The sequence below is a fragment of the Phascolarctos cinereus genome, unplaced genomic scaffold (assembly GCF_003287225.1).
Source record: "Phascolarctos cinereus isolate Bilbo 61053 unplaced genomic scaffold, phaCin_HiC Scaffold_4;HRSCAF=312, whole genome shotgun sequence".
NCBI classification, from domain to species: domain Eukaryota; kingdom Metazoa; phylum Chordata; class Mammalia; order Diprotodontia; family Phascolarctidae; genus Phascolarctos; species Phascolarctos cinereus.
The window spans coordinates 213454384-213480795 of record NW_027555847.1 but is presented as its reverse complement, the minus strand read 5'-3'; the positions used below and the strand labels follow the sequence as shown (position 1 = coordinate 213480795).

Below are 26412 nucleotides of genomic sequence, written 5' to 3'. Positions count from 1 at the left end.
TAAACAGTTTGACTTTATTGAGTTTCTTATGATTATTCTTTCATGTTTACCCTTTTATGCTTCTTTTGAGTCTTCTGTATGAATGTCAGATTTTCTATTCAGTTCTGGCCTTTCCATCAAGAATGTCTGCAAGTCCTCATGAAATATCATTATTTTCCCCCCAAAAGGATTATTCTCAGTTTTGCTGGGTAGGGTATTGGTTGTAATCCTAGCTCCTTTGCCTTCTGGAATATCATATTCCAAGGCCTCCTCTCCTTTAATGTGACAGCTGCTCAATCTTGGGTGATCTTAACTGTTTAAATGTTTTAAATGGTTTTTTTCTGTCTATTTGCAACATTTTCTCCTTGACCTGATAATTCTGGAATTTAGCTAAATACTCTGGGGAATTTTCACTTCTGGATCTCTTTCAGGAGATGATCAGTAGATTCTTTTGATTTCTATTTTACCCTCTGGTTCTAAGATATCAGGGCAGTTTTCCTCGGTAATTTCTTGAAATATGATATCTAGGCTCTTTTTTCAATCATTCTTAAAATATCTCTCCTGAACCTATTTTCCAGGTCAGTTGTTTGTCTAATGAGATATGTCACATTTTCTTCTATTTTTTGATTCCACTTTCCCAATTCTAACTTTTAAGGAATTATTTTCTTCAGTGGGCTTTTGTTACCTCCTTTTCCTCTTGGCCTGGTTGGTTGGCTGTTGTTCACCATTCTCTAAGAGGACCAAATGACATCACTACACTAGAGTCAAGTTTCAGTGTGTTTGAAATGTGGCTGATCAGACCAATATGAGTTTGGACTGCTTTACCACAGATTGGACAGTCTGTGGGAACATTTGGGGTGGATTCTCTAAATATGTACATCCTGCATTTCCTTTGAGCTGTTTCAATTCTCATAGAAGACAGCACCTTCTCTGATGTGGGCATACCATGCTGGGAGATCCTGTGCCAGTGTCTCCCATGTCACACAATCAATTCCAAAGTTCTTAAGAGAGACCTTGAGAGTGTCCTTGTATCGCTTCTTCTGACCACCGTGTCATCATTTGTCCTGTGTGAGTTCTCCACAAAATAGTCTTTTTCACAAGCGTACACTTGACATTCAAACGATGTGGCTGGCCCAGCAGAATTGTGCTCTGTGAAGCAGAGTTTGAATGCTTGGCAGTTTAATTTGAGAAAGGACTTCAGGGTCTGGTATCTTATCCTGCTAGATGATCTTCAGAATCTTCCTAAGACAATTCAAATGGAAGTGATTCAGTTTCCTAGCATGGTGCTAGGACACTGTCCAGGTTTTACAGGCACACAAAAATGAGGTCAGCATAACAGCTCCGTAGACCTTCAGTTTGGTAGTCAGTCTAATACCTTTTCTCTCCCACACTTTCTCTTTTTTTTTTTTGGCAATTGGGGTTAAGTGACTTGCCCAGAGTCACACAGCTAGGAAGTGTTTGAGGCCAGATTTGAACTCCTCCTGACTTCAGGGCTGGTGCTCTATCCATTACTCCACCTAGCTATCCCCACCCACACTTTACTTTTTTTTCCTTTTTTTTTTTGGCTTTTAGGCAATTGGGGTTAAGTGACTTGTCCAAGGTCACACAGCTAATAAGTGTCAAGTGTTGGGTCTGAGGCTGGATTTGAACTCAGGTCCTCCTGACTTCAGGGCCGGTGCTCTATCCACTGTGCCACCTAGCTGCCCCCACCCACACTTTTCCTTCAGAGCCTCCCAAACACTGAGCTAACTCTGGCAATGCATGAGTCAACCTCATTATCAATGTGTACATCCCTGGAAAGTACACTACCAAGGTAAGTGAACTTATCCACAGCATTCAAAACTTCTCCATTTGCTGTAACCAGTGGTTCCACTATGGATAGTATGGTGCTGGCTGATGGAGCACCTGTGTTTTCTTGGTGTTAGTAGTTAGGCCAAAATCAGCACAAGCAGCAGAGGACCAATCCATACCTTGTTGCATCTCAGCTTCAGAGGCTGCACTGAGTGCACAATCATCTGCAAACAGAAAATCATGCACCAACACTCCCTCCACTTTGGTCTTGGCTTGTAGCCTTTTCAAGTTGAAGAATTTACCATCCGTGTGGTAGCTGACCTTGATGCAGTGTTCATCCTCATTGAAAGCATTTGACAACATCGCTGAAAACATCATACTAAAAAGCATGAGAGCAAGCACACAGCCTTGCTTCACTCAATTGGTGACTAGGAAAGCATGAGAGCATTGTCCATTATCCAGAACCCAGGCAAGCATGTTGTCATGAAATTGATGTACAATGCTGATGAACTTCTCCAGGCAATCAAATTTTGCCATAATTTTCCGTAAGCCCTCATAACTGACAGTATCAAAGGCCTTGGTCAGATCTACAAATGTTGTATACAGACGTGTATTCTGCTCTTGGCATTTCTCTTGGAGTTGTCAGGCAGCAAACACCATATCAACTTCCTCAGTCCTTTCTGAAGCCACACTGGCTTTCAGATAGATGACCTTCTTCCAGGTGAAGGATCAGCTTATTAAGGAGGACTTTTGCAAGAATCTTGCCAGCAATGACTAAGAGAGAAACCCTCCTGTGATTGTCACAGGGCAATCTATTTCCTTTATCTTTTATAGAGATGGACAATGGAAGCATGCTTGAACTCCTGGGGGATAACCTCCTCTTGCCATATAACCTGGAAAATTTCAGTCAGCTTTTTTATGAGCAATGGAGCCCCTACCTTGTAAATCTCAGCTGGAATAGAATTAGCACCAAATACTTTGCCATTGGAAAGGAGCCTAATGGCATTCAAAACCTCTTCTTCAGTTGGAACTTCAGCTAGGGAGGGATTAACTGAGTAAAGGGTCAGCGGCCTCAGCATTAACTGATGATGGTCTGTTGAGAACACTGTGGAAGTTTCAGCTCATCTCTCTAGGATCATATCTTTATCATTAATCAATGTGGCTCCATTAGCACTGAGGAGTTGAGATGCACCATAGGTCTTTGGCCCATAAATACCCCTTTACTGCATCATAAAAGTGCTTTGGACTGTTACTATCAGCATAAAACTAAATTTCACCTGCCTTCTTACTGAGCCAAGAATCTGCATCTTTGCTTGTACTTTACTTTTGATAGAATTAAATGCTGCCTTCTTAGAGATGGATGAACCATCCTACTGGTGAACCCTGCGGAATTCTCATTTTTCATTTAGCAGCTTCTGAATTTCCCCATCTTTTTCATCAGACCAGTCTTGATGTTTGTGAGTGTTCTGACCCAGATGAACAAATGCACCAAATCTCTGAAAGCTGCCTACTCCTTTTCTGTTCCACTCTTGCCAATTGTGTGTTGGCTCGACTTTCCCTCCTAGTTAGTAACAAACTGGTAATTCTTCTGGTAGTCATTTTGCCTTGGGGACCCTGCTTTTGTTGAATGTGAATATTTAGCTTGGAGAGGATAAAATGATGATCGGTCCAGCATTCTGCACCACACGTGGCCTTTGTCACTGTCACATTCTGCCTGTCTCTTCTCCTTATAATCCCATAGTCTATTAAATGACAAGTTTGCTACGAGGGTGCATCCACAAAGTTTTTTTGTGTTTAGGTAAATTGGAAGACAGTTTTGGTAATGAGAAGGTTGTGAGATGCACAAGTCTTCAGTAATAAGTGACCAATTGTTGCCGTTTCCAACTCCATTCCTTCCTAGGACTCCCTGTCTAGTCTGGTAGTCTGAGGCTACTCTAGTATTAAAGTCTCTCAGAGTTATAAGCTTGCTCTCTTTTGGCACATTGATGATAAGGGTTTCCAGGACTTCATAAAATTTTTCTTTGACCTCATCCGCGTTTGTCATGGTGGGAGCATAGGCACTGATGATGGTGGCATGATGTTTTCCTGCAATTGGCAATCACATTGTCATGAGCCTGTCATTCACTCCTTTTGTTAGGCATACAAGCTTGTTGACTAGGTCAGTATTGATTGCAAAACCTACACCATCTTCATGGCACTGCTCCCCTTCACTGTGGCCACTCCAGAAAAATGTGTATCCAGCTCCAACTTCAGTAAACTGGCCTTCGATTTGCCAGTCTTCTTTCACTGAGGGCTACTGTTTGGATGTGATACCTACTGAATTATCTTGCAACAAAAGCTGTTTGTCTTTCAGGTCTACTGGATTTTGTGTTGTCTATAAGTGTGTGCACATTCCATGTGCCGATGGTGAGTGGAATTGTCTTTGCAGAAGGTTTTGTACATTTTTTTGTGTGTTTCAGCTGCAGAGTGGGATTCCCTGCCTGCTACAGTAATCAGGCCAGGGTTGGGTAAGCAGATAATATTTAGGGCACCTTTTCTAGCCCCTTCCTCACAGCAGGAAATGAGCAGTATGATCGTTGAAAGGTTGCTCAGACACCTAGGGGGCTGCCAAATCCCACTGCTGCTTGTAGTGAGAAAATGACCTTATGGCCTGGGCCAACTGTGTTCAGGATTGTGACTATAGCTCCCAGTGTATCGGCACCTGCCACTTCTTCAGTTGCCTGTCACCACAGGACGTTGAGATGGGTAAAATGGTATGAGTGATGTCTTTTAATTCTTGCGTGTATTGGATTTAAGTGAGGCAGAGTTGCATGAAGTCATTGGCCTCACTCTCTCCTCCAAAGTCATCACAATCCAGTGGCAGGACAGAATGAAGATGCCTGGTGATGGCTCAAGATGCAGTGGATGAACTTGGTGTCTTTGATGCCTAACCAAGTTCTAAGTGCTCCACAGCACCTGCTTTAGCTGCCTTCATGGCCGTTGGAACAAATTGTTCTCATCCGCTCATTCTACCTAGGGGAAGTCTTCATATGCTTGGGGTGGACACCCCCCTAACTCACCAATGGGTTTGAGACCCCTTGGTTACCCTCAACCTGGTTTAGTCTGTCTGCTGAAATGGTTTACCAGGACGTGGCTACTGCACATGCTACAACTTCTTGGAGCCACAGGTAAGAGTTAGATGGAACAGGTGGACACCAAGAGTGAAAAACAGCCCTGAAAAGGCTCAGCAGCCTTCACACCAGAGGTTCTAATCTTCCCTGAACACACCCCAGATAAATCAAACCAAAAAAATAAGAAAGAAGTTAAGGAAATGAATAGAATTTTAGATAAGCTAGATATGATAGCTATCTGGAGATAACTGAATAAAACTAGAAGAAGATACTCCTTTTTCTCAGCATTTCATGGTCTCTTTACAAAGACTGGCTATATATTAGTACATAAAAATTTTACAGTTAAAAGCAGAAGAGCAGAAATATTGAAAGTGTGCTTTTCAGATCATAATGCAATAAATTGTATTTAATAAGGGGACCAAAGAAACATAGATTAAAAACTAATTGGAGATTAAACAACCTAATTTTAAAGAATGAGTGGGTTAAAGAACAAATCATAGAGACAATCAATAATTTCATTAAAGAGAATGACAATAATGAGACAGCATATCAAAACTTGTGGGATATAGCAAAAGTGATTAGAGGGGAAAAATCATGATTATATCAACAGATGCATAAAAATCTATTAAAAACATTTGAAAGTAATGGTATAAATGGATTTTTGCTTAAACTGACAAAAACATTTATCTAAAACCATCAGCAAGCGTTAGTTGTAATGGGAATAAATTAGAAGCCTTCCCAGTAAGATCAGATGTGAAACAAGAATGCCTGCTCTCACCAATATTGTTCAATATTATATTGGAAATACTAGCAATTGCAATGAAAGAAGAAAAAGAAATAGAAAGAATCTGAATAGGGAATTAAGTAATAAAACTATCTCTTTTTGCAGACAATATGATGATATACTTGGAAAGTCCCAAAGATTCAACTAAAAAGTTAGTTGAAACAATAATTTTAGCAAAGTGTCAGGATATAAAGTAAATTCACATAAGTCATCAGCATTCCTATATATCATAAACAAAACTCTGCAAGAAGAAAAAAATGGAAATAAAGAAATTTGCATGATAATTTTGTTGTATATTTAAAAGAAATAGCAAGTTGTACATAGTAGATTCACAGTTTCATATGTAATTATCTTTTTTTATTATACTATGTTATAGAAATGCTTGTTTTATTCCACAAATTAAAAACAAAATACTTTTTAAAAATGTTAACGATAAAATAAAACACTTTAAGAGGACTGAAAAAAAAGGAAAAATGCTCTAAATCACTACTGACTAGAGAAAGGAAAATTTAAATAACTCTGAGGCACCACCTTACATCTATCAGAAATGACAAATGCTGGAGGAAATGCAGGAAAACAGGTATATTGCTTGTAGAGTAGTGAACTGGTCCAACCATCTTGGAGAACAATTTAAAACTATGCCCAAAGGGCTATAAGACTGTGCCTATCCTTTGATCCAGCAATACCGCTACTAAATTTGAAGCCCAAAGATATCAAAGAAAAAGGAAAAAGACCTATATGTACAAAAATATGTATAGTAGCTCTTTTTGTGGTGGCAAAGAATTGGAAATTGAGGGGATACTCATCAATTGAGTGGCTGAACAACTTGTGGCATATGATTGTGATGAAGTACTATTGTGCTATTAGAAATGATAAGGAAACAAGACTTATATGAATTGATACAAAGTGAAGTGAGAAGAGCTGGGAGATAACTGTGCACAGTAACAGCAATGTTACAATGATGATCAACTGTGAAAGAGTTAGCAATTCTGATCAATACAATGATCACTACAATTGCAAAGGACTTATGATGAAAAGATGCTACCCACCTCCAGAGAGAGAACTGACAAACTCTGAGTGCAAATTGGAGTATAATTTTCTTGCTTTATTTTGCAATATGGCTAATATGGAAATATGTTTTGCCTGATTTCACATGTATAATTTATATCATATTGTTTGACTTCTCAGTGGGTGGGGAAAGGGTGGGAAGGAGGGAGAGAATCTGGAACTCAAATTTTAGAAAGAAAAATGCTAAAAAATAAATACATAAATAGAAGAAATAGAAAAAAAAACCAAGTACATGATTGAGTGAATGCATGAATGAATGAAAAAGCCTTTATTAAGTGTTTACTATGTGCCATACCCTATACTATGCACTGGTGATGTAAATACAATGAATAAAACATTCCTTACTTATAAGGAATTCACATTCTAACCAGGAAGACAAGTACATGAATGTATGAGTGAATGAATAAATAAATGAATGGAAAAAAATTTGTTAAGGACTATATGCAGAACACTGTGTTAAATACTGGGGTTAAAAATAGAGAACAAAACAAAACAACAGTCTGCTGTCAAGGAGCTCATATTCTAATAAGAGAGACAGCACATATAGAAGGTTCCATCTTCAAGTCATATGGAAAAGTCCCATGGTCCTTAGGTTGCTGAGGCAAAGAAACTGATAATGCCTCTTCTTTAACATCATTTATCCTGACAAAATCATATCAGTTTCAGATGTTGAGCCATTTAAGAATGCTAAGGACTTTGATGGCAAGAACTTTCCTTTCTGGCTCTTATAGTAGCTGTAGTTTCAGTACCTGGAGAAGTAGTTTCAAGGCCTCCTCTCCATATGAGATGCTTCCCAGAATGACAGTTACAAGCCAATGGGAGAATTCACAACTTCTCAGTATCCCTTCTGCCCCTTGGGTCCCTCTTTCCCTCTGATTGAAGAAGGTAGAATGTGGAGGGATTCCCGGGCAGGCACTTCATCATTTTCCACCTGCCTGCAGGATTTCATCTTGCCCCCTGACTTAGGGTACTCTTCCTTCCTCTACCTTTTTCATCTTGTTTTCATATGTTGTCTTTCCTCTACTAGACTGTGATCTCCTTGAGGGTAGGAACTATCTGTTCTATTTGCTCCATTCTGTCTTTCAGAGAGTACAATGTTGAGGTCATACTTTCTGTCTTCTGATTTTAGCTATTTATTCTTACCAATTTTTTTTTTAAAAAAATTCACTTTCTTAAAAAATCGTTTTTCATTTATTTCATCCACATTTGGAGTACTTATGACCAAACCATTCTTTTTTTTTTTTTAGACTCTGCTTGTTCTTCTTGTGTACTTACTTTCATGTTCTTCATTTACCTCTTGGGCTTCTCTTCCCCATGGCATTTCATCATTATATTCAGTTTTCTTAATCATCTTCAGTCTCAGCTCCTGGAATGGGACTGCTAGGTGCAGGCTTCACTCCTCTCCCTCACTCTTAGACAGAGTTCCTGATCCTATCCCCTCTATAGTCTGGATGCTGCATCTACCATCCTGCTGCCATTCTGAACTGACTGGCTGGTTCCTGATCCCTCTCCCTGTGATAAGATGTTAGGCCCATCTTCTGCTGCCCTGTCTTCATCCTCTGTTTCCTGGTGGCCTAACTCAGGTGCTTACCTCAGTTCCATCTCTGTCTCCTGTGTATTTCCCACCAGGAATTGGCTTGTCCCCTGCTGTAGTCCTAAACTGCCTTTAAGAAGTGCTAGGGGGGCAGCTAGGTGGCGCAGTGGATAGAGCACCGGCCCTGAAGTCAGGAGGACCTGAGTTCAAATACGGCCTCAGACCAAATACTTGACATGTACTAGCTGTGTGACCTTGGGCAAGTCACTTAACCCCGACTGCCTCACTAAAAAAAATAAAAGTGCTAGAAAGCATGTTGACTGACTTCAGACATGCCAGAAGGGCTCCAGGCCTCAACCTTGTCTTTGTCTCCTTGGTCTCCTGGTACAACCACCAAATATCAGAGATCATGACGATTTCAGGCCTGTTGTTCAGGCTGTCTAGGTCCCCAGCTGTGGCTCTAGCAGTCTTTTAGAGATATATGGTATGGTGGGAATGACAGTGACTGTGGCAAGTTGTCCAAAAGAGGGATTTGGGGAATTTTTGTTGCTCCTCACATTGCCTACTTTGCCAATCACTTACTCTAATCTAAAATGACTATATCTTTTGGGCTAAAGCAACACAATACTTTTTAAAATTTAAATTGTGCTTGAGGTAGTGGGACAAACCATGTATTATCTGCTTCTGGTTTCAATGACCAGTGTGATCTATCAAGGCAGACAGCCCAGCCAGCCACTAAGGGTGAAGTCACCATGCTTGCCAGTCCAATCATCGAAGACAACTGTCCGGCATTGCTCTTCCCACTGACTCCAGCCTGTATCACTTCTGCTGGACCTACACCAACTCCTCCCTGCTGGGAAATCTGTCACAGTGGTTAGATATTCTCCCAGACACTTCCTCATTTCTGTCTAGGTCACTTACTCCTGTAGACAGCTGGTCATGCCAGTCACTTGCTACAGCTGCACCTTCCTTTTTGTTACAGCTGATTACTGGTTCTGGTTTCTCCACCTTGCTTTTACTGTGTACAATGTTCTCTTGGTTCTGCTCACTTCACTCAGCATTGGTTCATGTAAATCTTTCCAGATTTTTCTGAAATCGGCCTGCTCACCATTTTTTATGGAACAATAGTATTCCATTACATTCATATACCACAACTTGTTCAGCCATTCCCCAACTGATAGGCATTCCCTCGATTTCCAATTCTTGGCCACCACAAAAAGAGCTACTTTAAATATTTTTGTACATGTGGATCCTTTTCCCATTTTTATGATCTCTTTGGGATACAGACCTAGAACTGGTATTGCTGGGTCCAAGGATATGTGCAGTTTTATAGCCCTTTGGGTATAGTTCCAAATTGCTTTCCAGAATGGCTGGATCAGTTCACAACTCCACCAACAATACAGTAGTGTTCCAATTTAATTGGGAAATATTTTTAAAAATAAATTGAAATACAAGAAGACACAGGCAATACTAATATGCAGTTTTCTAAGTCAGTATGTGGCTCACAGGGCTCGTTATATATGGTTTATATTTTATTTGAATGTGACAACACTGGATTAATATATAAGAAGTCTGCAAAAGTGGGAAGGGGCCAGAATGTGAAGAGTTTTAAATATCCTAGAGGTAATAGGGAGCCATTAGAGTTTATTGTGGGTTAGGATGTGGAAGGGTTTACTTATCAGACTTATGGTTTGAGAAAATTACTTTGGTGGCTTTTATGGAAGATGGATGTGGCCAGTGGACCAATTATAAAGCAATTTAAATAGTCTAGGATAGAGATGATGAGGGCCTGAGCAAGATTGGTGGCTATATGAGTGGAAAGAGAGGGGATGTGTGTGATAACTATTGTGGAGATAGCAACAATAAGGTCTGACAATTAGATAAATGGAAAAAGGGAGAAAAAGGATTTGAGGACTGAGATCACTGACTGTGCAGTGACTAGAAGGATGGTGGTATTTTTGACAGAAACAGGAAACTTTGGAAGAGGTGTAGGTTTGAGGAGAGGGAGAGATCATCAGCTCTGTTTGGGCATAATCAATGTTTGAGATACTTGTAGGACTAATGGTCCAAAATGTCAATGAGGCAGTTAGTGATATGGCACTGGAACTCAAGATTGTGAGTAGGGCTAGATAATTAAGCCCATGAGAACTGATGAGGTCACTGGGTGAGATAGCATAGACAGAAAAGAGAAGAGGGCCCAGAACAGAGACTTGAAGTATACACACAGTATGGGTGTGACAGCCTGACAAGGCAGGGAGAGAACAACAACAACAACAAAAATCAAATGACCAAAAAACCCAGAGAAAAGAGTGTATCTAGGAAGACAGAGTGTTTGACAGTCAGATGTTCCAGAGAGCTAGCTATGAAACCATGGGCAAGTCGCTTCATCCTGTTTGCCTCAGTTTCCTTATCTGTAAAATGAACTGGAGAAGGAAATGGCAAACCACTCCAGTATCTTTGCCAAGAAAATCCCAAAAGGGATGGAATGAGAAACCATTAGATCTGGTGGTTAAATAGCATTGGTAACTTCCGAAAGAGTCATTTCTGTTGAAGCTGGAAACCAGATTGCTGAAGGTTTGGAAGAGAATAAAAGAAATGGAATTAAGAGACTGTGTACAGGCAGCTTTTTCAAGAATTTTGTCTGAGAAAGAGAGGAGGGATCGATAATGAAAACTAGTGAGGGATTTTTTTTCAAGAGATAGGAAATGTGTGTGTGTGTGTGTGTGTGTGTGTGTGTGTGTGTGTGTGTGTGTGTGTGTGTGTTTGTATAGGCAGTGGAGAGAGATTAAAGATTATAGAGAGAGCTGGAGCGATGGGGATAATCTGCTGAAGAAGACGGGAGGGGATGTAATCAAGGTTACAGATAGAGGCAATGGTCTTGGTGAGGAGAAGGGCCATCTCTCATCAGAAACTGAAGTAAAGGAGGAAGCAACAGGGATAATGTCAAGGGATTGTGAGATAAAGAGGAAGGGAGAAGAGGAACTTGTCAGTGTGTGAACAGAACTGTCTGAGTTATTACAGGTTTGCAGACCAATGTGGAACTCTCTCTCTCAGGAGACTCAGTCCTTTCCCACCTTTCTAATTCACAGTTCCTAACATTTATTCATATATATTTTTTACCATTGGGCCTTATATATTGTACTGATATATATATATATATATATATATATATATATATATATATATAACTTTAAAGAAGAAAAGAATAGATGAATTGTGTTTAGGGGGTCCTTTCCCATAGGTTGTTTGTTTAGTCATTTTTCAGTCAAGTCTCACTCTTTGTGACCCCCCTTTTGGGGTTTTCTTGGCAAAGATAGTAGAGCAGTTTGCCGTTTCCTTCTCCAGCTCATTTTACAGATCAGGAAACTAAAGCAAGACAGGGTTTTAAGCGACTTGCCCAGAGTCACATAGCCAGTGAGTGTCTGAGGCCAGATTTAAATTCAGATCTTCCTGACTCCAGGCCTGGTGCTCCATCCACTGCACCACCTACCTGCTCCTTCCAATAGATATCATTTGTTAAATAAAGCCTTTTAATTTGGATTATATAGCTCATTGATAAGTTTAAGTGACTCTACATTTCACACTACAGGATACCATGTTCTGTCAGTCATTTTATTATTATATTATTATTTTTATTTTATTATTAGTTTATATATAATTTATAAATCATATTTATAATAAAATATATTTGTGTATAAAATATGTTTATAAATATAAAATACTTTGTATATTTATTATTATTATTATTTTAGTAACTAAAGGCAACAATCATGATGTTACCCAGCTTGTTCATGCATTTTATTTGCATCTTAACTCTCCAATTACATTATGAACCCTCAAGAGCAGGGGCAGTTTTTTGTCTTGCTGCTTATCCCCTAGGGCTTGATACAGTGCCTGGAACATAGTTAGTGCTTAATGCATGCTCATTGACTGACTGACCAAAGGCAGGTATTCCTAGATAAGTATACAGAATGCAGCTTCACTTGGAATTGAGAGTGTTGCTATGAGAGAAACTGATGCTTATTGGCTTTGTTCTGGAAACTTAGGGACTTGTTCTGTGTTACTCCAGAGAAAGGAAGTAGGATCAATTAATGGATGTTATAAGGAGTTTGGATAGAGCATTAAAAACAGGGGAATCAAGAACACCTCAGGTAGAAGGTGATATTTGAGTTGAACCTTGAAAGAAGCTAGAGATTGTAAAAGACAGAGATGAGGAAAAAAGAGCCTTCCACTGAAGCACCCAGGTGGGAAATGGAATATGTATATAAGCAGTAATTGTATTGTTGCCAGCAATTAGCCCTCCCCCTCTCACTCTGTGGTTAGAGGAGGTAAGCCCACACTACCTTTTTTTTTTGTTTTGAATACAGACTCTTCTAGGAGGAAGCTGTTAGACATCCCATCCTGGTGCAGTTGAGTTTAGTGATTTACTGTTCAGCTGCTTATGCTGAGTCATGAGACCAGGAGCATCAACCCATAGGGCTCGGCCATATCTCAGAAGGCCAAATTTGAACAACCTGACTGAAAAAGCTAAGCTTGGAGTGAAGAGTCTTAAGTTTTAGTCTCTGCCCTGATACCAGTCCTGGAATTTTTGTTTTCTCCTCTGTAAAATGAGGATTTTGGAAAAGGTGGTCTCTAAGAGAGAAAGATAAATGGAAAGAGAAAATTAATCATGGTGATCTCTAGAAAGAAAAAGAGAAAGCAAGAGACAAACTCGCTAGCTCTTTAACAGACTGTGAATCTGAAATCTGGCTACATTTAACTCTAAGACAGCAGCACAGCCTTCAGATCATAGGAGCAGATTTAGAGCTTTTTATTTATTTATTTGTTCATTCATTCATTTACTTATGTGTTTATTTTTTTGCTTTTAGTCAATTGGGGTTAAGTGAGTTGCCCAGGGTCACACAGTTAGTAAGTGTCAAGTGTTTGGTCTGAGGCCGGATTTGAAGTCAGGTCCTCCTGACTTCAGGGCCAGTGCTCTATACACTGCACCACCTAGCTGCCCCCAATTTAGAGCTTTTTTAAAAGGACCTTAGATGTCATCTAGTTTTGTTTTACAGATGAGGAAACTGAGGCCCTGAGAGATAAATGAATTGGCCAGTGGCAGAGCCAGGAATTAAATCCAGGTTTTCTGACTCTAAATCCAATGTTCTTTCATCTGTACCATGCTGTTTCCCACACTTAATTTTAGAATAATATTGATTGTAATAATAATAATAATAATAACTAGCATTTATTTATATAGAGCTTTAATGTTTGTAAAGAACTTTACAAATATGACCTCATTTGATCCTCATAATCTCAGGAGGTAGGTGCTTTTATTATCTCCATCTTGCAGGTAGGTAAACTGAGGCAGATTAAGGTTAAATGATTTGCTGAGAGTCAGACAGCTAGTAAGTGTCTGAGGTCAGATCTGCATTCAGGTCTTCCTGACTCCAGGTCCCAGGACTCCATCTGTTCTTAGGATTTCGAACAAGCAAATTACCACATGGTCTCTCTTTCACCTATCCTCTTCTGATAATCCCATCCCGGGTCACTAGTGGGAACAGCAGCTGTTCTTGGGGGGTATTTTGTTGGGGTCATCAGTAGCAAAACAATCCCCAAATTTTTGGGCTTATTCCTCAATTCTCCTCTTCTCCTCAGTGGTACAACAGGTGGAGAAGAAGATAGGCAAATCACCCCGAGAAAGCTCGAATTGTAGGGACACTGCCCTAGAACCCTCAGTAAACTTAGTGGGATCTTCTGAGTATTGTCCCAGTTTTTCTGTAACCTGACTGAGATCTGAAATGGAGAATGAAACATACACCCTAATTGTCCCACTAGAGGAGGCAGGCAATTCCCTTAGGGGAAAAAGCCCTGAAAGCTCTGTGGAAAGTGGGGCTTGAGAAGGGAGACAGGAAGTCTCACTCTTCCAGTTTTGGTTGGAGAAGAGTGAGGTTAGACAGTTTTTCTGGTCTCAAGGAATAAAAATGTTGAGGTTAAGGGAACTATATATGTTGAAGTCTAGAGGTTTAGGGGTGCTAGGATAGCAATACAGGGGGCCTGCCCAAATGAATTCAACCCAAGCCTTTTTCCAACCAAAGACAAGGTTTATTAAAGATTCCCCATATTGTCCAGACTCTTAAGGAATTTGAACATTTGTGATGTTTATATTGACAAGTAGCATAGAGTAAATCTCAGCCATTGGCTAGATTTTGAGAATCTGAGAACTTAGCTAGACTCTTAAAGAATCTGAGCACTTTAATGGAGACAAGATGGACCTCATATACAGAAAGACTATGGGAGGAATCTAGGAGTGGCCAGTAGGCTGGGGTGACTGAAGGAGGGGTCTAGGGAGAATCTTGATGGGAGTGACTGGGAGGTCTAGAATGGGGGCTAGATAGGATCAAGGGTGGGAAGTAGCCAGGGGAGGTAGTAGGCAATGAAGGGCTGGGCCAGGTTAAGGGTAATAGAGATTGGGTGTAGCCGCAATAAAAGGCCAGTTGAGAAGAATGCTGGGGTGATGCCTCAGGGGAATTTCTTATAGCACAGTAGTACTCCATCACAAACATATACCACAATTTATTCAGCCATTCTCTAATTGATGAGTATCCCCTCAATTTCCAGTTCCTTACTACCACAAAGAGAGCCTGGACCCCATCACATCCACTGCATTACCTAGCTATTTCTACTTTTTGTCTTCTTTGCCAATTTTCTAGGTGTAAAGTGAAGCCTTAGAACTGTTATGATTTGCATTTTCTTTACTTTCGTAATTTGGAGCAAATTCTGTGATTTCATTAGTTTGGGGAACTCCTAGCAAAGAACCTCCCTCTACTAAAGCAGATTGGTCACTGTTCAGAAACTTATAGCCTTAGAGAGTGGTTAAGGGACTATCACAGGGTCACGTAGCCAATAGGTATCTGAGGTGGGATTTGAACCCACTCTGGCTCTGAGGCCAGCTATCTACTCACTACTTCATTCTGCCTCTTCTGGATGGAAATTGTTAGTAAAAGGAACACCATTGTAAGATATAGGTCCCCTTGGAGTCTTTGTATTATAAGTACCACATCTTCTATAGGAATAAATAAATAAACACAATAAACCTAAAGATATAAACATCAGGATTATGAAAATAGCATCCTTCCTCAGGAATTTTGAGATTCCCTACAAAGACCATTATATTAACAGTTCTACAAAACATAAAGAAAAACGTATAGACTCTAATTACCATGTTTAATAGTCTGAGAATTATGGAACTATTTTCATTTCTATTTTATACGCTTAGATTATATGGCTTTACTGGTTAAATCTAAAGTAGGCCCCTTTTCATTTCACATTCCAAATTATAGTTTTCTCCTTTAAAATACATGACAGGCAAATTGCAAAATCTGTTCAGGGACCCTGAAGCCTGCCAGCATTCTAAGGGTAGACATAGCAAAAGAACTGGAATGTACCAGCAGTTACCAAGGAAAGCAAAGTCAGGACCAAACACGGCTTGAGCACCATAGTGGGAAAGGCTCCAAATCAAGAGCTAAAGCTAGAGATATGAGTAAACAAAAGAAGGTACAAGGCAGTATAAAGAAATAGTATGGGGTCAAAGGTTATGAATACGAAATTTTTGGAAGAAGAAATCAAAGTTATCTATGGTTAGATGAAAAAATATTCTAAATCATTATTGATTAGAAAAATGCAAATTAACACAATTCTGAGGTGCCATGTCATATCTATCAGATTGGCTAAAATGATAGAAGTGGAAAATGAAAAATACTGGAGGGGGTGTGGAAAATTTGAGACACTAATACCCTGCCGGTGGAGCTATCAATTGATCCAAGAGAGCAATCTGGAATTATGCCCAAAGAGTTGTAAAACTGTGTATACCATTTGACCCAGCAATACCATTGTTAGTTTTGTTTCCCAAAGTCACCAGGGAAAAAGGAAAATTCTCCATGTGTACAAAAATATTTATGGCAGCTCTCTTTGTGGTGGCAAGGAACTGGAAATTGTGGGGATGCCTATCAATTAGAGAATGGCTGAATAAGTTGTGGCATATGATTGTGATGGAATACTATTGTGCTATAAGAAATGATGAGCAGGTTGATTTTAGAAAACGGAAAGATCTGCATAATGCAGAGGGAAACAAGCAGAATCAAGAGAATGTTGTATATAGTAACAGCAATGTTATTTAAAGAGTAACTATGAATTTCCAAGCTATTCTGAGTAATGTGAACATTCAAATCAAGTACAAAGGACTTATGAAGGAAAATGCTATCCACCTCCAGAGAAAGAATGGACATGTGGAAGTATGTTTTCTATGGTTCCACATATGCATCCATATCAAATGTTGGCTTTCTCTAATGTGGGGTTGGGAGGAAGTGAGGAAAGGAGGGAGACAACTCAGAACTCAAAATGTGACCAAAAAATAAAATAAAATAAATATAAAAATTTAAAAAGAAAAAAAGAAGAAAGAAATATTATGTTTCAAAAATAGACCAAAAGAAAAACCCAGAGGAAGAGATAAGACCACAATTATAACAGAGCCTCATAGGAGAAAATGACTTGGCTGCAAGGACTACAAGAATGCCTAGAAGAAAAGAAGCAAGAGATTATAAATGACAGGAAAGCTATGGGGGAAAGACCTGAAAGGAAAATTAATATCTTAGAAAAGATGGTAGTAAGTTTACTTACTTACCCAAGAAACAGGCTCTCTAAAGATTAGAATGGACCAACCAAGAGTCAATAACTCCATGAAACAATAAAAAATATTAGAACAAAATTAAAGGATTGAAAGAATAGAAGAAAATATAAGGTATCTCCTATCAAAGACAAGTGACCTGGAAAACAGATCAAGGAAAGATAAAACAACAACTATCAACATTCACGCACATGACATGATCTCTTATTTAACAAATTGGAGATCCTCCCCTTAGGAAGGATTTTAATGATTAAGGCATCTGATATACAGTCCAGAATCCTACTCCCAGACAATTCACTTGGTCAAACAATATAAACAAATAGTTCTCAAAAAAAGAATAAATAGCAAAGTATTAACAACCACATGAAAGAATGCTCCAAATCACTAATAAGAGAAATGTCAAGTCTGAGGTTTTATCTTGCATCCTGCAAATTGGCAAAGATGACCAAAAATGGCAAATCAGTGATGGAAGGGTTGGAGGACGATAGGCACATTGATGATTGCTGGTGGAGCTATATATTGGTACAACTATTATGGAAAACAATATGGAATTTTTCAAATAAAGTCTATATAAAATGTCCACACCCTTTGACCCAGAGATTCTATTATGTGGCTTATACCCAAAGGAAGCCATTGATAAGAAAAAAGTCCTGTGGGGACACCAAAATAGTTATAGCAGTACTTTTTGTGAAAGCAAAGAATTGGAAACAAAATAGGTATCCATTGATTGGGGAATGACTAAACAAATTGTGGTATATAAATAATGGAATATCACTGTGCTGTAAAAAATGACAAATGTGATGAATATAAAGAAGCATGGAAAGATTTATATGAATTGATACAGGGTGAAGTAGATAGAGCCAAGAAAATAATAGATAGATACAATTGCTATGATGATATAAATGGAAAGAACTATATACACACACACAAATAAAAAGTGAATGTTGTAAACTTATGAAGCTCAAGTGGGACTCAAAAATGAAGAGATATTAGAGGGAAACCCCCAGCTCACCTTGACCAGAGGTGGGAAGTCCATGGATGTTACATATTGCACATGTTTTCAATATATTGATCCGTTGTGCTGATCCCCCCCTCCTTAAAAATTCTCTGTTATTTGGGATGGTTCTCTGAGAAGGAAAAAGAGGAATTATGTGGAAAACTATGACAATATGAAAAAAAAGACATCGATAATTTTTTTTTCACAAAAAGGCAATGGGGAGCCAGACTTGGTGGTATACTCCTATAATCTCTGATGCTGGGGAGGCTGAGGCTTGTGAATCACTTGAGTCCAAGAGTTCTGAGTTACAGTAGGGCTAAAGCCGATAGTCTATAGTGGGTCTGGCACCAAAATGATGAGCCCCTAGGATCGGAGGGCTACCAGGCTGCCTAAGGAGGGACAAACAAATAAGAACAGGTCAAAGCTTCCATGATGATCAGTATGGGGATTAGGCCCATGAGTGGGCAGCTAGGTGGTGCAATGGATAGCTAGGTGGTACAGTGGATGGAGCACTGAATCAGGAATCAGAAGACTTGAGTTCAAATCTGGCTTCAGATACTTAGAGCTGTGTGACCCCTGGGCCAATCATTTAGCCCTGTTTAACTCAGTTTTCTCATCTGTAAAATAAGCTGGAGAAGGAAATGTCAAAACACTCCACTATCTTCGCCAGAACAAACAAACAAGCAAAAAAACAACCCCAAAGGGATCATGAAGAGTTGAGCATGACTGAAAATGTTTAAACAGCTGCTGTACCTTCAGCCTGAGTGAGGAGACCCAGTCTCCCATTCCTCCATGTAAAGTACTTTGTAACCCTTAAATATGAATGTCAGATATTGCTATTTTCATGTAAGTTGACAAAGGTACTAATCAAAGAAAGTGGGCTGAAGGTATGTAAGGCTGCTGATAGAGAGAGAATGCCTGCTGAACTCTGTGTTAAGTATCATTTGAATTTGCAAGAGCCCTTAGAGGCCATCTAGTGTACCATAGGCATGAATCCCTTTTGTAGCACCCTCCCCTAGCTTCTACTCCTTGAAGATTATGAGGGATTTGTGGATGAAGAGATATGGAGAAGGAGCTTAAGCCCTCAAAGGATCACGAGTCAAGCAGTTGATTACTCACAGACATTTAAGTATGTGTGTGGTTCCCTCAGCCTTCAGAGTACAGGAACACAATGATGACAATGGTTTGGACATACAGCAGACTAGTACTCCAATTGAGAGCCCAGATCTCCTGGGTCCCTGCCCTTGTATTTGATTGTGATTCCTGGCCAGAATCACAAGAACTGAGAAGGAAGGAGAGTTTAGGGGCACTCAGTCAGAAGGTGCACTGGACTGCAACCCCACCCCCCCTTATCGACCACAAGGATGCTGTGATTAGTAAAGTTTGCTAACCGAGATTAGATGAAGTTTGCTAAACTGATACTCTGCTAACCTTCCATTCCTATCCCTAAATGTAGCTGGCCAAGTCAGTTGTTGGGTACATAGGAACACAGGATCAATCAGTGAACAAAAATGGCGTCACTTCTGTCGGCTAGAGCTCATCACCCACAGATGAAGATAGAATTACTGGCAGAGAAGCAGGACGAGGAAACTCAAAGAATCTTGGCACTGAGTTAAACTTGTTTTAGTGGAAAACCCTTGGCCTAGAAATTAGGACTAGGTTTAGGTTACAGCTATGCTGGGACTCACTGTGTGATCTTAGACAAATTGGGTGGGTTGCAACATCTCCAGCTCATCTTCTGCACAGTTGCAAAAATGAAATTCTTAAAGCACAGGTCTGTGTTATTGCCCTACTTATTAAACTCCAGGGGTTCCCTCTGGCTTCTAAGATATATTGGTTACAAAGGTACACAGAAATAGGGGTGTGTGGGGTATTCAGGAGGAGTTGCACCTCTGCTCTGAGTGCACGCCAAGCCCTTTTCAGGGCCTTCACCCAACTCTCAACTGTGGCTCTAAGAAGCTGTAGCGTGTGTGGTGGCCACACCCTGGTAAACCTTTTTGGCAGACAGCTAAACCAAGTTGAGGGTAACCAATAGGCCTCAAACCTGGCAGTGAATTAGGGAGACGTGAAGACCTTCCCCACTGGAATGGGCAGATGAGAACAATTTGTTCCAGTGGCCATGAAGAGGGCTGAAGTAGATGCTGTGGAGTGCTTACAGGCTTGGTCAGGCATCAAAGACATCAAGGTCGTGCACTGCATCCCAGGCCATGGCCAATCATCTTGACTTTTGTCCAGCCACTGGACTTCAATGACCCAGGAAGAGAGAGAATGAGCCTGGTGACTTTGAGCAACTCTGCTGCACTTAAATCCAATCCATTCGCAAGTCAGTATGTCACCAGTGATGTCATTGGCCCTCTTCCAAAACAAAAGATGAACAACAACGACACAGAAATAACATCTAGAAAGGTATTGTTGCTATAAGCAATTACTCCCTCGTAGTGCTGCACAATTTAATTCCACTTCACCTGGTTGGGAAAGCTAGAATGTTAAACCAAGCAGAAATAAAACAAATTAGAGATAAAAAAGTAAAGCGTATTTGTTATAAGAGTCAATGTACCAATGGAATGCAAAAACACAGGTTGAGGTAAACAAAGAAGAATAGCTTTGATGTGCAAAATTGCACAAATCCAGCTTTAGCACTGTTTCCTTATCTGTCAAATAGGGATAATAATAATAATACCTACCTCCTAGGGTTGTTGGGAGGATAAAATGAGATATATTTAAAGTGTTTTTCAAACCTTAAAGGACAATATAAATGCTAGTTATTGTATTATATTAGTGTTATGTTGTTATGTCATATCATATTAATTATTATTATTATATCTTTGACTTCCTTGGGGTTTTATAAAAACTCAGTAGTGGTACCACAGAGTCAAAGGGAATGCACAATTTAGTTACTTTCAGAGTTTCAAATTGCTTTTCAGAATAGTAATACCAATTCCCAGCTCCATCAACAGTCCATTAGTGTGACTGCCTTTTTATGGCTTATCCAACATTGACTATGCCTTTCATCCAATTTTATCCTATCTCTGTACAAACCAGGAATCTTTTAGGGCCACTGTATGTCAGTATGATTTCAGACTATAAATCTTCTCTTCCTCCCTCCCATACCCCTCAAAGTCAATCCTAATGAATCAGATTAAAATTTTTTTTTTCAGTTCACCTCACATAGGGTCATCTGTGGCTAACATCTACCTGTTTGTGATAAATTGTTAAATTCTATGTTTCAGATGCTATTAGAAGCATCCAAGTCTCAGGATTGAATGAGACAAAAGTGATGCAAAGTGTGACCTTCTCTCTGCATATCACTGGGAGGTAAGAAACAAGAGCACTACTATTTTCTAATCTCCCTATTACACCACTTTTCTATAGTGTTGCTCAGATTCTTAGTAAAATATTTGTTATTTTACTCTGTTTTTCCCCCTCTCAGCTCCAGCAGGAGCAGCTATGCCCAGTCCTCTAGAGCTATGTAGGAGAAAACCCTCACTTAATCATACATCAATCAATCAATCAACAAACCTTTATTAGGTACCTTCTAGGTCCCAGGCTCTGCAGTAGCTCCTCCTCAGTCCCAGATCCCCTGTTCTAACTGGGGTTAATGAAAGTAAGATTAGTGTTTACTGGCCATCATACTGATTGGTTCAAAAAATGCCTTCCCTTGCTCTCTTCTTCTTTCCTTCTCTCCCTTTCTCTGCCCCATGGTAGGCTGTGTTTGTGAGTTGGCTAGCAGAGGTATAAAGTGCAGTCTTACTGCTCATATAGGGATTTAACCTTGATCTGGATTTCTGATGATCTGAGATTATCAACTTTCCTTGTCACTAGGCAGAGAGTACAGTGGAAAAGATAAAGGACCCAGCACTTAGCATAGTACTTGGTACATGGTAGGAGCTTAATAAATGCTTGTTGACCAACTGACTAGGTTTATACCAGTCTTCTAACATTTCCTACGTATGTGACCTTGGGCAAATCACTTCATTTCTCTGGGCCTCAGTTTTCTTATCAGTAAAATAAAGGAGGAGAAGGCCTCTAAGGTCACTTCCAGTTCTGAGTTCTGAGTGACCATCTGAAGACAGTTTCTGTCATATAATAGCCTTTAAAGAAGTGGTTCTTACCCTTTTTTGTGTCATGATCTCCTTTGGCAGTCTGGTGAAGCCCATGGTCCCTTTCTCAGAATGACTTTTTAATCCATAAAATAAAATACATAGGATCACAAAGGAAACCAATTGTATTGCAATTGTTCTCAACATATTAAAAAAAAAAGCAAGTTCACAACCCCTAGGTTTGGACCACATAGGAAGTGGCTTGATATCTAGGGATTCTGGACAATGGGTCCATTGGTCCAGTAATGTGTTGTATTTGAAAATGTCATCCCATTAAAGTGTCTGCACATGTATTCTTGTCTCTCATCCACTTGCTGTCCCCTCTGTAGGCTACACCTAGCAGTTGTCTGCAGAGGAAAGAAAGAAGTGAAAAAGGAGCCCCTCTAGTATATGTGTGATTACTATCTGGAAATGTTTATTTTTAAGTGCAGTCTAAGTAGACAATAGTTGGTTTGGTTTATTTTTTTAATTTTGGGTGGGATGGGGTCTCATCAGAAAGGGTTTTTTTTCCTTTATTTTTTCCTATTCATAAAACTTTTATTCCATTTACATCAACTAAATACAAATGTTCTTAACAGTTATGCTTGGATTGTTCCTGAAAATTTCATAAGACATTAAACAAAGCTAGCCATCAACTCAAGCTATTTCCCTGTTAACTATTTTTACAGGACATATATGTTAGGCAAGTCTCAAAAGAATCACAAAAGCAAAAAGCCTTAAAAAAAGTTAAACACATGGGTGTTTTGTTTTACTGCTGTGTTTGATATATAGTGACTTTATGAGTAAAAGCAATTCTTTTTTTTTTTTGGCAATGCAGTTGGGGTTAAGTGACTTGCCCAGGGTCACACACCTAGTAATTGTCAAGTGTCTGAGGTCAGATTTGAACTCAGGTCCTCCTGACTCCATGGCCGGTGCTTTATCCTCTGTGCCACCTAGCTGCCCCTAGCAATTCATTTTTACTGCATCTTTACTTGTACATTTGTGCTTAGATTGCCTAAACCATTTAAATACAAATAAAATGAGTGTAGCAAAAATAATGAAAGCGAACAGCAGGTAACTTTACAAATAATGGAATGTGCACTGTTTCTGCCCTTCTCCAGAGTAAATTGACTGGGTTAAAACTTTGTCTAAGAAATACTTCTGCAACTGCAATCATAAAGGTATACACGTTGAGCTTTTATATTCCACAGATAACACATGGAATGACATCTAATATCTATGGGACGTCTGTTTCTACCACAGTCATGAAGGCTCCAACCCTAAAGTACCTACAATAACTACACCTGTGACTACAACCAATTACCCCTTTATCCCCTTACCACAACAGACCCATATGTAGGCAGTTTTCTTTACCTAGATGTGGACGCTGTTTTAACACTGGCCTTGTGAAATCACAGTGTACCAAGAATACTCTACCAAACATATAAAATGTGTATAAAAATTCCATATTCCCATATTGGCCACCTCAGATGAAAACAGATAACTCCCCAAATGTTAACTGACTCTACTCCCCTAGTATTAAACATAAAAACACATGGGAAATATAGAAATCCAAATAGAAGTAACATGAACCTGTCATAAATTGTAAATAAAAACTGTTTGTGGGACAGCATGGAGGACAGATGGTCTACTGTGTGTAAATTTTACAATGAGGCAGACAAAAGATGGAAGGCTGGTTAATTCTCCCTTCCTTCTCCTGCTTCAGCTTTGTCCCCTTGGGTATCTGATATCCGCAATGTCAAATTGTCTCTCAGTAATTGCGTTTTTAGTGTGCTATCTTTGATTCTTCCCTTAATGTATCAAGTTCAGCAAAGGCTTCATCAAAAGCTGTCTTTGCAAGAGAGCAGGCTTTCTCTGGAGAGTTCAGGATCTGGTAACAGAACATAGAGAAGTTCAAGGCCAGACTCAGGCTTATAGGATGCATTGGTTGCGTCTCTGTTTTGCTGATTTCAAATGCTTCTTGATACACTTGTTGTGATTAATCCACTTTTCCTTTCTTGTCATCTGCAGCAACAACCTCAGCCAAATAATGGTAATAGTATCCTTTCATTTTCAAACTTTTTCTAACTTTGCTTTCTGCTAGTGAAGCAATAGAGACAGTACATCATTGCAGATAGAGTGGGTTTGGTCTCGATTTTCTCTCTGTATTCTCTGTCCATCTGCTGTTTTTTCTCAGCGTTTTCCGTCTTTTGCGCAATACTTGAAACAACCCTCCAACATGATCTTCAGGCCCCTACAACATTATTGTAAGCAACAGAGAGAAGATTCCTCTCCTCATTGGTTCATTAAGCTCCTTGCTCAGTTACAGACTTCATGCAGGCTGCAACGCCATCATATCTCTCAACCTGCTCAGCCAATTTGGCCTTCGGCACCGACTCATTTTTATCCATGACTGAATGTTCTGTGCCTGGAGTGAGTGGCAGTGTTGAGGAAAGGCAGATGGGAGTGCGGGACAGGGTGGTGGTAGTGACTAGTGGGGCAGCAGCTGCAGTGGCAGCAGCTGGACTGACTCTGTCCCTATATCTCTCATCTCAGACAGGGTTTTCTTTTATACTCTTTGGCATATAGTAATTAAGTAATTAAATTAAATATAAATATTTATATAATATATACAATAAATAAAATATATAATAAATATAAATTAAATTTAATGTAGTAACTAAATAATTAAATTTATTTAGTATATCACGTAATAAATGCTCTATCTCTATATCTATTTAACTATCTATCATCAGTCTTACAAACTTCTTCTGATTAATCGCATCCCCCTCGAATCATACCCCACTTTCCTGGTATAGTGGAAAGGTGATTTGTTCTAACTAGCTAATTGACATTGGACAAGTCATCTAGTATCTCTGAACCTCAATCTCCTCATTTGTAAAATTAGGAATAATATTTGCAGTCCCTACCTCTCAGAAGTGTGGTGAGAAAAGTATATTGTAGCTCTTTGAGAAATTCTATAAAGTGCTATAGAAAGCAGAGTTATTATTAATATTAGCTTACTGCTTACATATAACATCTAATTCTGTCTTAACCTGTACTTAGTTTAGGTTTTTATTTGTGGCATATTTGTCTGTTTTGTCTCTTCAGCTAGACTGTAAGCTTGTACAGAGCAGGATCTATGTCTTCTAATTCTTCTCTATGCCACACAATCACAGCAACAGACACCCCCAACCTATACTTGAAAAGGAAACCCCACTATACCACATGTAACAAGTGATCATATAGTACCAGCCTGAACACCTCTAAAGAAGGCAGGGGTGTAATGGAGCTGGCTCAAACCAAGAGAGCCAATTGTTAAATTTTCAGTGTGAGCATTACACTTTGGAAATCAGCAAACAAGCAAATCAGGCTTGATTTATTGTTTTGTTGATTGTCTAAATGCAGGAGAGTGATGGAGAAAATTTTGATAAGGCAGATTAAACTTAAAGGTGTATTGTGCATACTTGTACATTTGTTTTTGGAGATCATGTTGTTAAACATTTACTAGCATACCACCAACTAGGAGGGAGCCCATTACTGCCCGTAATAGTCCATTCCACTCAAGTTTTTAGGAAGTCTTTCCTATCAAGCCTAAATTTGCCTCTATGTCGCTTCTATCCATCGTTTCCAGTTCCATCCCCAAGACCAAAAAGGACAAGTCTATTTTCCATGTGACAACCTTAAAATTTGGCATAATGCCAAATATATAGCAGGAACTTAACAGATGCCTAGCAAATGCCGAATTTCTTCATCTGTCTTCCACTGTGGTACAACAAAGAGCATACCGAACGTAGAAACCTGTATTCAAATCTTGGTTCTTCTCCTCACCACTTGTCATACCCCATGGGACAAGTCATAACCTCTTCAGGTCTCATTTTCCTCTTCTGAAAAAGGAAGAGTTGAAATAGATCAATGGTGTCAAACTCAAGTAGAAATGAATTCCTGCTGGCTGCATATTGACTTAGGAAATTAAAATTCACTTTGTCTATGCTGTGTCTAGCTTTATTTACTTTGTTAAATGTTTCCCAATTACATTTTAATCTAGTTTTCCACGTGGCCTCAGACCACATGTTTGATACCTCTGAATTATATGACCTCTAAAGTCCCTTTCAGATCTAAATTCATGATCCAGTGATCCTATGTGCTCTCTTAAGGACTAGGAATTGGTCTAGAATTGCACCAGATGTGGGTCTTACCATTTCCTTCTCCAGCTCATTTTACAGATGAGAGAAACTGAGACAAACAGGATTCAGTGACTTACGTAGGATCACACACAGCCTAGATCACCTCTATCTTCTGGACCTCTCAAGATCTTATTGTTTCTTTTCCTGTAACTGATACGGACCCTTGTGAACAATGCTCCATGCCTTTATAAAAGAGAGTGAGGCCACTTTTTAGA

At 39.4% G+C, this 26412-nt stretch overlaps 1 protein-coding gene and 1 pseudogene across 1 annotated transcript in view; one reads left to right on the top strand and one right to left on the bottom strand.

The window, feature by feature from the left end:
• The window catches only part of TMEM130 (transmembrane protein 130), a 55549-nt gene that overhangs the window by 14892 nt on the left and 14245 nt on the right, over positions 1-26412 (top strand). Inside the window, exon 2 of the mRNA XM_020965233.1 lies at positions 21162-21246. Within this exon, the coding sequence (XP_020820892.1) occupies positions 21162-21246 (85 nt within the window). The remainder of the gene's footprint in view (positions 1-21161; positions 21247-26412) is intronic.
• LOC110193438 (14-3-3 protein zeta/delta pseudogene) lies at positions 23708-24421 on the bottom strand (annotated as a pseudogene).